We start from the raw sequence: 13,243 nt of genomic DNA on the forward strand, positions 1-13,243 counted from the left end.
GATAGTTGCTGTCTATTTGGATTTTTTGAGATGAAATGATAAGGTTTAATAAGTTTACATTATAAATTCTCATGTGCTTATTACGACAAGAAAAAAGAATGAGAGCTTAAAACTTGAAAAAAAAGATCTGTTAACTTGATATTGCCATCAAAAATAGTTAATTCTCAGATGTTAATGATTTTGATGCCAAGCGTTACTCTGGGATGTATGGTTACATTTGACAGTTTAATATTTCATAACCTATTATGCCATAAAAATAAAATTTTTAAGTTATTATTTTCAAGCCGATAAATTAGTTTTACCTTTAAACCAGAACATCAAAATCATTGTTCATATTAACCAAAAACTTAAAGCCCCCCGCATAACAATTTTTAAGCGTAAGCTTTTCTGTAGAGTATTAAAAAAGATTATTTAAACGGGCTTTCGTTACAAGACTGAAACCATTCCTCTCAGCAAAGCAAAGCCATGAAGTCACCAAGGATACTCTTTGTAGGATAATGAAGTAAACACCTCATTCTGAGAAAATTGGCATGGTAAAAACCCCTTGTTCTCTGGGATCAATTCAAGTATTATAAAAGCAGGGAATTGACAAGTCATAAAATCTTCGTCTCAGCAATATTACTGAAAAAACAATTATTAGATTTTTACGTAAAGGTGATTGAAATTAATAAAGAATTAGTCCATTCTATCATGGCTGAGGTCTATGATTTTTTTTTTTGAAAAACTTTTCGTGCTGATGATGATAACAGGTTAAAGAAATGTGCATAAACCAAGAAGAATACAAGGAATCAAAACTTCTATTACTTCGGGCTGATTATTATGCTTTGAAATAATTTTTGTACTAAAAATTATATTCTTTTGTGAATGACGGCTATCAAATACATGAGATTGTGGCTAATCTTCAAATTTCAATCACATTAACGCATTCACTTCACTGGTAAAACAATACATGTAACGAGATGTGCCATGTGGAATATGGAAGTGGTTAAAACACATAAATGAAGATAAAATGAGATTAGTAGCTACACAATTATTTTCAGAACCAATTCACTTAGCATGCAAATAGCTAATGCATACACGTTTGCTTAAATAAATAAAACATAACAAACACTAAGAAAAGAAAAAGGGTTGCGATTTAAAAAAAAAACTTCGTGAGATAGACACATTTTGGTGTAAACATTTAAACACAGCTACAATGAACAGTACATGAAAGGGCACATTTAATCATGATTGACATGCATGCTGAGAAAGAAGTGGCCAGATTATGCTCGTTGAGTCTTCGAGTATCTCGGTCGTGGCGAGCAGCATCATTCTCTTGTGAAAAAAGCATTGCTGTTCTAACTCATCCGTATTGCTCAAAGAGGATCTTACTGCGGTCATGTATAGGCTCGACATTCGTATCATTGCGATTGCCGTTAGCTCATATTTTCCCCAAAATTAATGTCGAGTAACATTCTATCGCTTATGCTGATATTCCACGTCTGTAATTTACCGTTTTTGTCGTTCTTAAGCCATTTGGAATGCTAGAAGAAAATTAGCTTCCTGAGTTTTGAACTCGAACTTTGCTTTTATATATTCCTCTTTAAGTAACTCTCTCCTGAATTTAATTTGTTTTGATTTGACTTCACACTGAAATCCTTGTAACAGAAAATTTCTTCAATTTTAGTAAATGAAGCCGAGAGTATTATTACATAAGTAATTGACTTTTATTTAGAAATATTATTTAAAGTCGAGTCTTTTTAGGATCAGTGAGAATATTTTCAAAATTATGAACAATATAAAGGTCCGAAGAAATCGGTTGGTATTTTTCAAATACATCAGCCTATGAAAATAATTACCAATTGTAATACATGTTCCGTTTATTTCCAAATTGAAGGTCCCGCGCGATTCGACTCGTTTTCCTGCAAATGGAACTTAGGAATTTGGATGCAGAAGCGAGTGATAATCACATCTATTTCTGAAATCTTTTCTTTAAAATTTCATACCTAAGTGTGGGCATTGCGAAATATATACCGTGTTATGAGGTATAATCATTATTTTTTATATATTTTGCTCGTGTCGTTGTGTCAGTTTGCGCTTGTGTTCTTGAATGTATCGTGTTTTGAATTCAAGAAAAATGGGATCGTCAAATATGGAAAACAACAAAATATCATTCTCACAGGTAGTAATAGGAGAAAAATGGGTAGTAAACATCATAAAATTTACAAGTATACAAACTAAAAAAGAAACCATCGTGCATACACTAAATTCTGTTAATGAAGAGAAATGATCCACTGGAAAGGAAGGGTATTTAAGACATTGCATGGCTGGAATGCCAGAAGTTACATTGGAAGCTTCTTGTGAGTGCATCTCGTGCAGGAGATTGTTATTAGCACAAAGGTGAGAAGGGAGAGAGAAGCGGGGGAGGAGGAGGGCGGTGGCAAAAGACTAGGAGGAAGGGAATGGTGTCTGGGCAGATTTCAAGTCATTCGTGTCCACATTGCCCCTCTATTCCCACAAAGAATCCTCATGTCTTCGGATATTGTGCGGCTTTTGTGGTAAAACATATGCATCGGAGACCAATTGCTGGCTACAATAGTTTTAAAAAATTTATAAGAGCATTATAATTACATTGACGTCCTTGGTTAAAAAACGGATAGGCTATCATTTCTACTACGGATCCGCCTGGGAATCTGTTTGCATCTTGGTTTAAATGCAGCAGTATTTATTTTTTTGCCATGTTATAGTATTATGATCTCCTCCTAAGTGTATAAATGTGATAACTGCTAAGGAATTTAGTGTCTACTTTTTATTTTCATCATGACTAATTCCGTATCCTACCTGGGCGCCACAGAAATATAAACGGTTTTGGTCAGCATGATTTGCACACAATGGAAACCAGCTCTTCAGAAGGTCAACGATAAATGCCAATCTCATTTCATAGCTATCTTTCAACACTCATCATGAAAAACAGGATTGTTTTGCCTCAGGGTTTAGCACGGTTTCGGAAGGCCAACCAGTTCTACACAAGCTTCGAACTTGGATATTAATTTGTGTCCAACGTAAGACAAGAAGTTGCTTCTGAAGCTAGAAAAAAACTGGAGCCATTATCGCGACCGCAAGGATGTTGAGGATAGTTAACGTTCGGCTATGAAATACCAATGCTTGTAGAAAGCTTATTATTTGGGACGAAATGATGAAACTATAAAAGCCGTGAAGGATCGATACGCCTTTCATTCGTCATGACTTTGGTCAATGGTCCTACTAGGTGATTCCCATTGTTATCACCCTCCTCTACCGGTCGAAATGCTTCAAATAAAGAGGTAAAATACCCATTAGAGGGGAAAATTCAAGTGTTAAAAAATTAATACTACATCGGCTGTTGCAAACTTTTAGACTGCGAACTATCCTTCTCTGTTTCCATAACGTATATCAAATCGCGGATTTCTGAAACAAAATTTAAGTCTATAGAAAAATTGTTCAGGCCCCAGATGTTTGTTTCGATACAGCTCCATCCCTCTATAACCTCAGCTATACCGCTCACGACCACAACCATCGGCATCTCTCGAGTGCTCACTTACAGTACCCCAAACGGACGATTGGGATGAGGTGTTGTCCAATGTTGACTAGTTTTATAAACGCGATGACATGCACATGGTATAGGTATTTAGCATGCACAATCATGGTATTGAGGCAAGGTCACCAGGCCATTGAAATAGAATTCACCAGTTATTCACAATGAGAGATCCATGCGGAGCGAAGTTTGGCCCGTGCAGGCAATCCAATTTTATGGTAACAACAAAGAAGCAGCATTCCAAAACTGTGGAGTGTAGTGAGCGAAGTAGGAGGAACACATGAGGAAGCCAAGGCAAAACGTCGAACAAGGAGGAAGATAATAGAGATAGCAGATGCATTAGCCCTCGCATCACTTAGTATTTCGTGCTTGGATTAATCAATATGCAAGGACATAAATAATGAAAAGGTTTGAGTGAGTATGAATCGGGGAAGTTCAATGCATCCGATTAAGTTGTGAAAAGGAAATTCCTGACGGCGACGGGTCAGTCCCGAGTGAATTGTCTCTTCTCCGGATCTTTAAATTGCTTTGGACCCCCGCTACCATCTTCAAGTTTTAATGATGTGTAGGATAGACTCTTATGAACATTTAATCGTGCCTCGGGAGGAAAATGTTTTAAAGACGTCCCCGTGGCTAAAATTTTCAAACAAATGCAGGTAATTATTGACAAAGGTCTCTTTCATAAACTCTGAAAACTTCAACACTGTAGTGTGAGTTTGAAACGAGGAATATGTAAGGATAAAGAACACAATATGGCTGGCGTGATGTCTTTTCTCATGATCAACCGTCAGCCCCACTTCCGTGACCTGATTACCCCTTTTAAACCTACGCCATCGTGCTGAAGTTTTCAATGTATACAGAACAGACCTTTTTCAACATTTATTTTATCTAAAAAGATACAAATTCAATTTATGAAAAATATAGGGATATATTTTGATATTATCGATGCAGAGTATCTCCCGATCATGTAAAAGTATTTCTCTCATTATAAGAGAATGAGAATAAGCTCATCATTGACAAGGGTAAACACTATCAGTATAGAGAGTGTGTGTTGTTTTAGGTTCAATCTGGGGGATTCATAACATATAAATGAATTAAAAGTTACTGGCAACTCTCCACGCATAGTTTGATTTCTCTTCACTTCCGGTTTCAAGGTCCAGAAGAAGTATTTTGTGTCATTATTTGGGCCTGAATTTTATGCGTGATGGGCTTAAATCCATCGTTGAGCGAAGTTGACAGTAGCTTTTAATCGACCGACAGCAGTGTCAACCCCGAAGATGGCAGGGGGGGGGGGCTGGAGAAGTGAGTGATTTTGGGGGGGGGCGCGGGTGCTGCAGGGGGGGTGTTGAAGTACCGAGGTAGTGTCGGCCGGGGTGTCTGTCTGCTGCTGCTCGTCTTCCGCCTCGTCCTCGAGGTCTGGGGGGAAAGTCGGGAGCGTGATGCTGATTCTGCGGGAGCCGTCATCCCCCGTTGTGGAGGAGGAGGCGCGGGACCCCCCTCCCCCCCCAAGCACCAGGCGACCCACCAGCTGGAAGATCACCCTCGTCAGGCTCTGTATTTTCCTATCGATTATCTAGAATGGAGAGATCCCGGCTTCAGGCTCAAGAGGCTTCCGCAGCTACCTATGTACTCCCACATCCCCTCCAACGCATCGAAAAGAGGGGACGCGACCCGTCTTCCTGCATGACCGATTCCTAGATTGGTCGCTGACAAGTGTTTTCAGAAAATATTGAAAGGCTAAAATTCCACAGAGTCACTTTCCCTGACAAGGATTCGAAGGCTGAACTTGCTCTCGCATCTTCTTCCAGTGCCAGAACGAGATGACCCGGTTGTCCAATTGATAGAACAAGTGACGCGCATTCGGGTGATCCGGCTTCGAATCCCGGCCAAGGGAAATGATAATCCCTCTTTGGAATTTTCGCCCTATTCCATTGCACTTGGGTGTGACTACGTACCTAGCGGTAAAGAACACTGGCTAGTCCTAAAACTGATATTCCTTGATGTGTACAGTGTGGCAACATTTCTATGAACCCTAAGTGGATTGGCTGGAGAGAATTCGGTGAGACCGAATTTTTCAGGGGCCTTCCGATTCTTATGGTTCCGACCCTTACGAGCCAATCAACAACTCGCCGGACGGTCTCCAAAGAGCAGAGAAGCTGCCACCCCTTACCCCATCACCCTGCACTTTGCGGCCTCACCAAATTCCCTCCTCCCTAAAACACCTTAGGGAACATGCTGGGATATCATTTTCGATCTTTCCCTGGACCGCTGGGTATGATTTTTCCTTGACCACTCATTTGCTTGGGATGATATAACTTTTAATTTTGCTCGGGAAATAAACTTGATGAGCAAATCATTCCTAAGAATTTTATTGCCTATCGAGCGTACCTCTAGAAATGTAAGTATTGAAATCTAGCCATTATCTTTGGGAATGTTATGTTCATTGGTGCTGTTCTCCAGCATTACTCCTGAAATCGTCAGGTCATTCTGATGAGCCACCTAGGTTAACTCTTGTTCTTACTTATGCTTTGTTTTCCAAATTGAAAAATCCATTTCACGTAATTCAATCGCGACTGCAATCGTCCTCTAAGCTGATGATGGAACGTCTTTTGGCCTCTTTCGTCGCCTCATTCCAAGTCATCTCAGAAAAAACACCTTGAGTAACCTATGATATTAATGTTTCGTATTCAACGTTTAACTCACAATTTATTTGACGCCATTCGTAACTTGACCTTTGATGAAACAAATTCAATATCAAAAGATATCTGAAGTGTCCCGTGGTTAATAGGGAAATTGTGAACACACCGCTCAACGAAAATGAGGTAACAGTTGTAACGGTTGATTTGTAAGGATAATGTCAAACGAATTCATCATATTCAAATACCCATGGCTATGATAATAAAAATAAAAACAAAATTAAAATAAAGGATACACTTCAGATAACATGATAAACGCAATAATTTAGCCGAAAAGTTAGAACAATACTCAGAGTGATACCCGTAAATGGAACTTGGGTCCACCTTTGAATGATATTGCCTCTCCGACAAAAAAGGATAATTTTATTCTAAACGGCCAATGTTTATTTCTTTTCTTGCTTGAGAGTTGATTGTTTTTAATAATTATTTCTGGATTGTTTATTCTCAGTTCTACGCTCCTGATTATTCTTCAGATATTTTTTGGCTAGTCTCGCAACGTACGCATAGATCTAATTTTGGAGAAATGAGGAAAGTTCCAAAAGAAGAGGCAACAATTTTTTATCTCAAGCAATGTAAGAGAAAGCTTTTTTGATATCATTTAATATCTCTCGTAAAACATTGCTAAAGAACTGAGAGAAATGAGCAAATTGCACAAAAAAAAGAGTGCAGTGACGATAGTGATCATTTCATTGTACTTAGAAAGAGACTAATTGCGATTGCGTGTAAGTGGAATAAATAATTTAGATGCACCGCTTGATCCGGCTTAGCACTCATTCAATTTCCAAATTACCTTCTCGTATTTTCATTTGTGATACTCTCATATTATTTTATCTTCACAGTCTATTTTATCAAGGAAAATATCTACATTTTAGCTTTCTTATCTCTAATCCTGCATATGATGCGTGTCACTACTTGGGTTTAATACAAAGCAATTAAAAAAGATGAGGAAATTAGAGCCTCTGCTCATTGACTTCTTTATTCATTTATAGCAAAAAATCGTTTTTTCGGACTTGTTCAAAGTGTTATCCAATACACATGAAAAATGAATTGATGAATACCTGGCGCTTTTATTGCTTCTAGCCATTGGATATAAGTAACGGTTTTGAAATGCAGTAAAATGGGATAGACCATTTTGCATAGTACTTAAAATCATCAAAGCGAGGTTGAAAATTAATGAAAATACTGCCCCTGTCTACTTATTTTTTTCTGCAAGAGCTGAATATCATAATTGTTACTTTAAATTGCAGCAGTATCAGAGCACTAGGCAGGCAGGCACTACTCATTAATCGGTTTCCTTCGACGTGCCGTCTTGCAGTGTATGTGATTAAAATGGTAGCGAAAAATCTCTTAAACTTGTGCGTAATTGACATGAAAAGTAAATTATAGCTCTAGTGTCGTATTCTGCTTGTGTTTAGTTCTTAATATTGCGTTCGATTTTTTCCTGCTATTATTTAATAGCCCATTGACAACAGAAGTGGCTATATGGTGTATTCTTTCAGATTTATATTGGTCAGATTTCCTTTTGAAAACCAAAGCCTCTTTGGCGACTTCAGAATTTCATAATAAAATTCACTTCGCCAATCTTTCCCTCTCTAGTTCTTTTCGCGACTCGTCATCTTTCTATCTCCGAGCGATGCATCTTCCGCTCCTACGACGCTCAATTCTTCCCGAGGCAGCCGTGCCCCATTCGTCGTCTCCCGACCCGCTTTCGTGGCTGACCTTGCTCGCTCGCCCAAAACGGACACCGGCGCCGAGGAAAAACATTCGTTCGCTAGGGACCGCCCCTCTCCATTCACTTGTCTCCTTGACGCGAGCGGCCTTCCCTACTCGCGACCTTGCCACCCATCTCAGTCCACCTTTCTTCGAAGACGAAAAGTACCCGCTCCGTCCGCCGGAGGACACTCTCGTCAATGACGGGTGCACGTTTGATGGATTCATTCTTCACAGTCCCTTTGCGAGCTAGACTCACTGCTCCGCATACTTCCAGATACGAGAAATAGCCATCAAAGCATTCAAGACATCCTCAGTGGATCCTGCCAGCTTCGTGGTATCCTAAAACAGTCAATTATTAACTGCCTTAATTAATTATTTAACTTCCTTAAAGAGTGAGTGCGAGTTTGCGCAATCATTCCCTTCATACTGCTTCTCTTTTCGATTATTTCCTACTCCTGCCTACTCTCCTCCCCACCAACCCAAACCCACGGTGTACACACAAACACCCACCAAGAAAATGGGCATTCTCCTGGTGCTTCGCATCGACGAGCCGACCCGACAAATAGCGAACGTCACTGTTTCTGTTTATGCGTATAGTATTCACCTCTCTGTGTCTCAGAGTTGTAATTATCGCAGTTATCGCCAACAAACCTCTATGAAATCGGAGGCTGAGAATGGAAAGCCTATCTCCGTCGATGGGGCGCCATTAGGAGAGTTTTTTTCTAATTCTCGTGGAAACGGCATAAACGTAATCTATCGAGGCGTCCTCCTTCAGGAGGTTATTCCTGATTGCCTTTCTCTTCTGAGCCCACTGGAGGAAGCCCTTGGAGCACACTGCGCTGAAATCGGTCGAAGTTTTGATTGCTGTCTCAATTACGACATCTTTTTTTTTTTTTAGCTATAACGTGTGTTGGGCTTCGGATGACCGTAGAAAATAAAGAGAAGAAGAGTGGACGGGGGTGAGATCTATCCCGGTTATTACCGACCTTCGTAAGATCCGGGAGCAGTAGTTTGTAGAATATCGCCTCCCTTTTGAGAACATTGCCCTTAATTCTACGCGACATTCTTTAAGACCCCGAATGATGGGAGAAGGGTACCCCCTTTTATATGGCCAAGAGAATCCACATATCCAGCTATTGCGACCAAACTTCCGCTTTAATTGAAGCGTTATTATACATGGTTCACTCACTAACGTATCACTCAGGCAAGGAATGATTGAGAACCAAATTACGGTACATACCGTAAATATGCATGAATATCTTTTGGAATTCGGATTCAATTAGCAAAAATCCAGAGCTAAGCAGATACAATTACAGATAGATTCTAACATATAATTATGAAAATGAAATCTTTTTTATTCCACATATGTTCTATTCTATAAATCTCCAGCAATTCTGCGGTGTTCAATTTTTCTATCAAATGAAAATTTTCTATGTTTCGAATGACTTTGGTTGCCATACTAGCCGGCCACCCGGCGTTCCTCAGTGAGAAAGAGAAGAGGGAATCCTCCCCCAAAGTGTCCCACCATTGACTCCAAATTGAAGGAAGACGGCGAATAGAGGATGCAGAATAGTAAACAACGGAACAAACGATTCCCGTCTACCACGCATGGGACGAATGATCAGCTCCACAGCATTGACCCTTGTGTACACACGTGCGTAGTCCAGAAATGTCGTTTGCACCCCCATACCACAGTGGAAAGGTTTGCACCGAGAGGAGCAATAGTCAAGAGTAGAATGCTTTTGAGTATACCTTCTATTTAATCGTGTCAAGTGGTGTTAGGATCTCCAAAAGCATAAGTTGTATGACGTGACGTAACGAATGGTAATGAGAAAAAGATTCAAAGGACGCAATCGGAAGTAGCACTACGGGAGTATGAAATACACATATGTATTAACTTTGGTTGCAATCAGTTCAGCCGAATGGCATAGCGAACAGCTAAACAGACATCCTCTATTATATATGTATAGTTTCAAATCGGCCCCACAGGAATATCATGCTAAGCACTCTTGTGTTTCTTTCACAGGCAGGAAATTTCACAGCATATCCTGAGGAAGGAGACTGAAGTTCCTGGCGGGAGGCATGCATGCCCATGGCGACCGTGACCGTGAGTGAAAGTCCATTGTTTCATCCAATGCGTGCTTTTAATTGTGACACGGTTTTTCGAGAATGAGGCTTGCATTTCTATTCGAATAGAATTTATTTATTTTTTATGAAAAATGATTTATTTCATTTGTTTGTGTAATTTTACTTTATTAATCATAAAATTTCCTTTTTGATTTTACTTTGTGGTTATGGGCCATGCAATATCGCAATTTTGATGGATATTTATTGTATTTATTTTTTTCGTATGGGTAATAGTCTTCTTGAAAGAGGGTTATGTATTTCACAGGATATAATCAATATTGGCGCGAAACTCGTGTTATTTAGTTAGTCATTCTGTCACTGGAGTCAGTATTGTTACCAGAAACCTAGGAAAGTGCAGAAAATTATTATTATTATTACTATGCAAAGAATGTTAACCCACGTTTATTCATTTCCAACGCATCCATATTAAGCTGATTGATGTTCACAAGTAGAAGCCAATATTTACAGCTTAGCTTGGCTAGAGCGTATTGTAAACGCGATCATTATGCTAATTGCGTCGCTATCGCATGAATATTGAGGGTAAAATCGATATCATGTACGAAAAAATACAATTAAATAATAAGGTGAGTCATATTCCTTAATTGGAGCTGCGTTGAATGGAAGTTTTAACTTGAAGTTACATTTCTATAAAGAATGTTTAAGTTTTCCGTGGTTTTTTCTTCAGCTAACCAATATAATCCCAAGGAACAATAAATATCATACTATTCTGAAGATTTGATTGCTTTATACAATGTCTATGATAAAAAAATTCACAAATAAAAAGTACCCTGCTGTTCGGCAACTTTTCGGATATCGATTACCTAGCCACAAGGTACTTTTCGGGACAAATCGCGTCCTATCTTTTCGAGAGCCTTTCCCGAAGCCCGGCGCCTGCACGTCGCGCGAGTTGGTTGATTGAATGATAGGGGATTGATAGAGCCTCCTCCTCCCGCCTAGCCCTCCTATACCTCCGATATGCCCGGGAAGAGCGTCCTCAGGAAGCCGATCGTCCTCTTGTCCCGCTCGCCTCGGTCATGTGACGGCGTGTCCCACGCCAGCGTCTCCACGGTGTCCTAGAAAAAGTGTAACAAAGAAAGAAAACAGTTGAATGGAGGGAGGCGCCGTGATGGCTGCAGCAAAGGGCTCGATCGCTGAAAGGAAAGCACTCGTTAGATTCCGCCCGAGTCAGTTGGCCGTGGAGTCGCCATGGGGACAGACCTCCTGTGAAGACAAGCAGCGTCGTTTCCTTGCGTGGTCTTGTGTCACTCTACGGGGAGGAAATTAACGTCGATTGGGAAAAGTAGTGTTCGTAGTGTGACGGAATTAACCTTTATCTGTAACAATTGAAAATCGTGGCTAATGATGTGTGTTTCTCGCATTAGTGGTGGAAAATTATTTCTGTAAAATTAAACTATAGACTTATGAATCAGTAGGACGCGTATTTTAAATAATAACTTATACAGGGAGAAATATTTGGTGAGATAATAATTTGCTTGTAATCTTCATCTTCACCTTAGTAAACCTTTGTATGCCAAAACATTAAGTATTAAATAAGTGAAATGGTAACGAAATTGTAGTTGAGTAGGGAATAAATTATTTGAAATTCGTATGATTTAACCGTTTGTTTAATACGTTGATTTGATATGTATGCACAAATTCTGAATTTCGTATTAATATAATTTTTAATCGGTTAGCAGATATTATTCATTGACTCAGCAGAATGAAGTCAATGAATAATATGGATTAATTTAACTATAATAAATATAGATTATTCATTGACTTCATTCTTCAATCCGAATAATAAAGTAAGTTACAGCTGTATTGTTATTTTTGCCTAGGTCAGCATATTTCACCCGGTACTAAATACCTATTCAATAGTAATCATGAATTTGCCATATCGAAATATTCCATCAGTCATCCTGCTCTTACAGAGTGGGCCATAATAAGCCAGAAATCATATTCCAAGGTGGCTCGTTTGAAGTAAATGCCATGAATTTTGTCTTGAAAGGAGTCACCTTGCGGTTTTATCCGGTGCAAGATAATATCTCTCTAAACGCGAGCAAAAACGCTTTCCTTTCGTGTACCTTTGACGTGAAAGCTTCAGTTTGCGAAATGGAAGAGCGTGTGACCTCAAGTATTCGGCATTGAAATTATTTGGAAAAGAAATAATGAAGGCAATCATAATCTCCTGATGGTGGAGAAATATTGACTCTCAAGATCCCGTTAAAATACGCATTATCCGTTCAATAACACAGGAAATATTGGTAAAACTCTCTTTGGTCAGACTTTGATGTGATTTCAGAGTAATTTTCATAGCTTGTTCTATAAAATTGATTTTCTTCCCATGAGCCTTCTTTCAAGATGCAGCCACCTTTTTTCCGCTACAGCTGCAACCATCGGCCATATTCAATTGCTGGCACTGGAAAACATACACTCAAAACTATTGAAAAGATCGTATACGCAAAATAAATTGCGGAATGCTCAGTCATTGATATTTTTCCATCTTTTCGTTGGTATAAAATGGTTGATTGTGTTGACCTGTGACAGCGAGTCTTTGACAAGAACCCCTCTTTTAGAAAGCCCAGGAGAATCAAATGATCCATGTTGAATGTGGTCGAGGCGTTTTCATTATCGTCTAATTAACGCCTTGAAATGCCAGAAGAGTCAGTGATGTGGTTCCGGCAGCCGCAACATGCACATAAAATGCATTGACCTATCCTGAGTATGGATCACACAATTCTTTCTGGGGGGTTCTGATTTTTTGTTCATCCCTCGCCTCATTTTTTATTTAAGGCCGTTTATTATAGAGGTGTGATTTGAATGGGACAGGTCAAAATTTGTATGGACAGATTAGATAAAATTGTACCCTAAGTTCGTGCAAGCAAACCCGAAAATCAATCTGTCATGAATCATACAATAATTTCGTTGGCCTTCATCGTTTCGAAAGTTGAAAGTTTTTAGGCAAATTTTGAATGAATCATTGAATTACCTGTCAAAAAAGCAGCTATCAAATACGATCGGAAACTCTGCGGCTTAACTTAAATGAGGGACTGCTTTCTGAATTTAAAATGAGTTTTTATCAAACGTAAGGTGATAGCTGTCATAGTTACCGCAAAATCCATCTTTTAGTCCTTTTATCTTGCCCTGCAACTCT

The 13,243-nt window shown here is 39.3% G+C and overlaps 1 protein-coding gene across 2 annotated transcripts in view; it reads right to left on the reverse strand.

The window, feature by feature from the left end:
- The window catches only part of LOC124162209 (glycine-rich protein 1-like), an 83,801-nt gene that overhangs the window by 12,339 nt on the left and 58,219 nt on the right, over window positions 1-13,243 (reverse strand). Inside the window, exons 3-4 of one of the 2 annotated variants that reach the window (XM_046538656.1) lie at window positions 11,058-11,162; window positions 4,908-5,126 (exon numbers count right to left, since the gene is read on the reverse strand). In XM_046538656.1, the coding sequence (XP_046394612.1) occupies window positions 4,908-5,126; window positions 11,058-11,162 (324 nt within the window). The remainder of the gene's footprint in view (window positions 1-4,907; window positions 5,127-11,057; window positions 11,163-13,243) is intronic. The other variant, XM_046538657.1, reaches the window with a different exon arrangement.

Source organism: Ischnura elegans, chromosome 7 (genome assembly GCF_921293095.1).
Source record: "Ischnura elegans chromosome 7, ioIscEleg1.1, whole genome shotgun sequence".
In the NCBI taxonomy this organism is placed as follows: Eukaryota; Metazoa; Arthropoda; class Insecta; order Odonata; family Coenagrionidae; genus Ischnura; species Ischnura elegans.